The 2,058-nt window shown below is 47.0% G+C and overlaps 1 protein-coding gene across 1 annotated transcript in view; it reads left to right on the top strand.

The window, feature by feature from the left end:
• CDHR1 (cadherin related family member 1) overlaps nucleotides 1-2,058 on the top strand; it is a gene marked incomplete at its 5' end in the record, with an annotated part of 23,420 nt that overhangs the window by 3,172 nt on the left and 18,190 nt on the right. The window contains one exon of the mRNA XM_015558664.1: nucleotides 1,706-1,794. Coding sequence (XP_015414150.1) covers nucleotides 1,706-1,794 — 89 coding nt within the window. The remainder of the gene's footprint in view (nucleotides 1-1,705; nucleotides 1,795-2,058) is intronic.

Below are 2,058 nucleotides of genomic sequence, written 5' to 3'. Positions count from 1 at the left end.
TCCTGCCCCAGACCCTGCCTGCCCTTTGGGGCTGCCGTGGCCTGGCCCAGGGGTCCTGGCACTGAGTCAGGGGCCTCCCATCACTCACTGCCTCTGGGGCCTCCCTCACACTCTCCCCCACCCCCCACTGCCATTCCTCACACATGCATTCCCCACAAAGGACTGTTCGCTTACCATTTTCCAAATCATAATGTGTGTTTATTGTGGAAATGTGAAATATGTAGAAAAGTAAAGAGAAAAAAAGTTTCCATTAACACTAGCCAGAAAATAGACACAATGCATTCGTTTTGGTGGGTTAAGAAAAAACGAACTGTAAGTTTCATCAAATCTGAATAAATATTCACTTATGGGATGTTCCAGATGACTTCTCAACCATTCCTACTGGCAAGGTGGCAAGGCATTTCCTTAGACTTTGTTCTTACACGTTTTTACAAAATTCAGAATCAGTTTTTGATCATTCTACATTTAGATATTTTTATCTTTAGAAAGTTTTGTTAGATAATACAAAATTGCTATTCTCACTCTAAAAAAAAAAAAAGAAAGAAAAAGTTTCCAGACCAACCCAAACCCCTCTAGGTTGAGACTGCATTGTTAAATTTTGGTGTATTTCTTTCCAGCTGTTTTTGTGATTATTGGATTTATTTTCTGTGTGTTTTAGGTAATTGGGGCTATACTAAGCATGCTTTCTGTATACTTTTTTCCCATTTAATTCATAAGCATTCCCCCCCTTACTTTTAAAGTTTGCATAATTACCATTTTACTAGTGTCTGTTAAGTGAACATTGCACCATTTATGGAACTGTTCCTTTATGTTTAGACTAGAGGCCTGGTGCACGAAATTTGTGCACTGGGGGGGGGGTCACCTTGGCCTGTGCCCTCTTGCAGTCCAGGAGCCCTCGGGGGATGTCCAACTGCCCTGGAGGTGGGAGAGGCTCCAGCCACCACCGCTGTGCTCGCCAGCCCGGTTTCTGGTGCACTAACCACCAGGGGGCAGCTTCTGCATTAGGCGTCTGCCCCCGGTAGTCAGTGGGCATCATAGTGACTGGTCATTCTGCCATTCGGTCTCTTTGCATATTAGCCTTTTATTATATAGGATATTTAAGATACTTTAAATTTTTTCTGTAAGAAACATCAAATTCTGAACATAACAGTTCTTTTTCTCTATTAGAATAATTTCCTAAAGATATTGGAATTGTTAGGTTGGAGAGTGAATGCCTGAGTGTTGTTGCTTCTTCAGGGTGAGGGAGCTGTGCTTTCCTGATGGGGGTGATGTGGGCGAGGTGTCTCCCTAGCCCTGCCACACTCAGACTTTCACATATTTAAGTGTCCGCTTCAGTGGGAGAAAGATATTTTATTTTGGTTTTCAATTGTATGGATTTTGTTCCTGGTCATGTTAATTATGTCCATGTTTATTAACCCTTTTCTCAGTTCATATTTAAGCAGTTTATCTCCTTGGAGTCTTAGTTTTCCTCTTTCTCAGAGGCTGTTCTGGGGGCTGGAGTGGGGGTCTGCTTGCTCCTCCCTTTCTCCTCCTCTCCACCCCCCACCCACCCTAATGTGCCCCTGCCCAGGGCTCCCGGGTTCATCACCCGCTTCCCACCTCTTCTTAGCCCTTCACTCTCCTGACCCACTTTTCCATGACCCTCCGCACCCCAGCTCCCTGGCATCCTGCCCCTGTCCCAGGCCTAACCCCTGTGGCACCCCTCAGGACACACCTGCTGGGAGCAGTATCTTTGAGGTTCGTGCTGTGGACGAGGACACGGGCTCTGGAGGAAGTGTCACCTACTCCCTGCAGGTGAGCAGGGCCTACGCATGTGTGTACCAGGGGCTGGGCTGGCGGGGACCAATGGCTGACTCTCCATCACTAGTCCCCAAATTGTCAGAAATGACACATCAGATCCTATGGATTCAGTAAATGCAGGGGGAGAACAGACAGGTGAGCACATGAGGGGCTGGGCGGAGGTTGTCTGCCCCAGACTCCCCCCTCCCACCTTATTCTGAGTTGGTTGATCTCCAGGACTCGTAGTTTTCCCCCAAAACCCTTCCCCAGAAGAAGCCT

Source organism: Myotis davidii, unplaced genomic scaffold (assembly GCF_000327345.1).
Source record: "Myotis davidii unplaced genomic scaffold, ASM32734v1 scaffold2414, whole genome shotgun sequence".
NCBI classification, from domain to species: Eukaryota; Metazoa; Chordata; class Mammalia; order Chiroptera; family Vespertilionidae; genus Myotis; species Myotis davidii.
The sequence above is the reverse complement of the archived record's forward strand: the minus strand, read 5'-3'. Positions and strand labels throughout refer to the sequence as shown.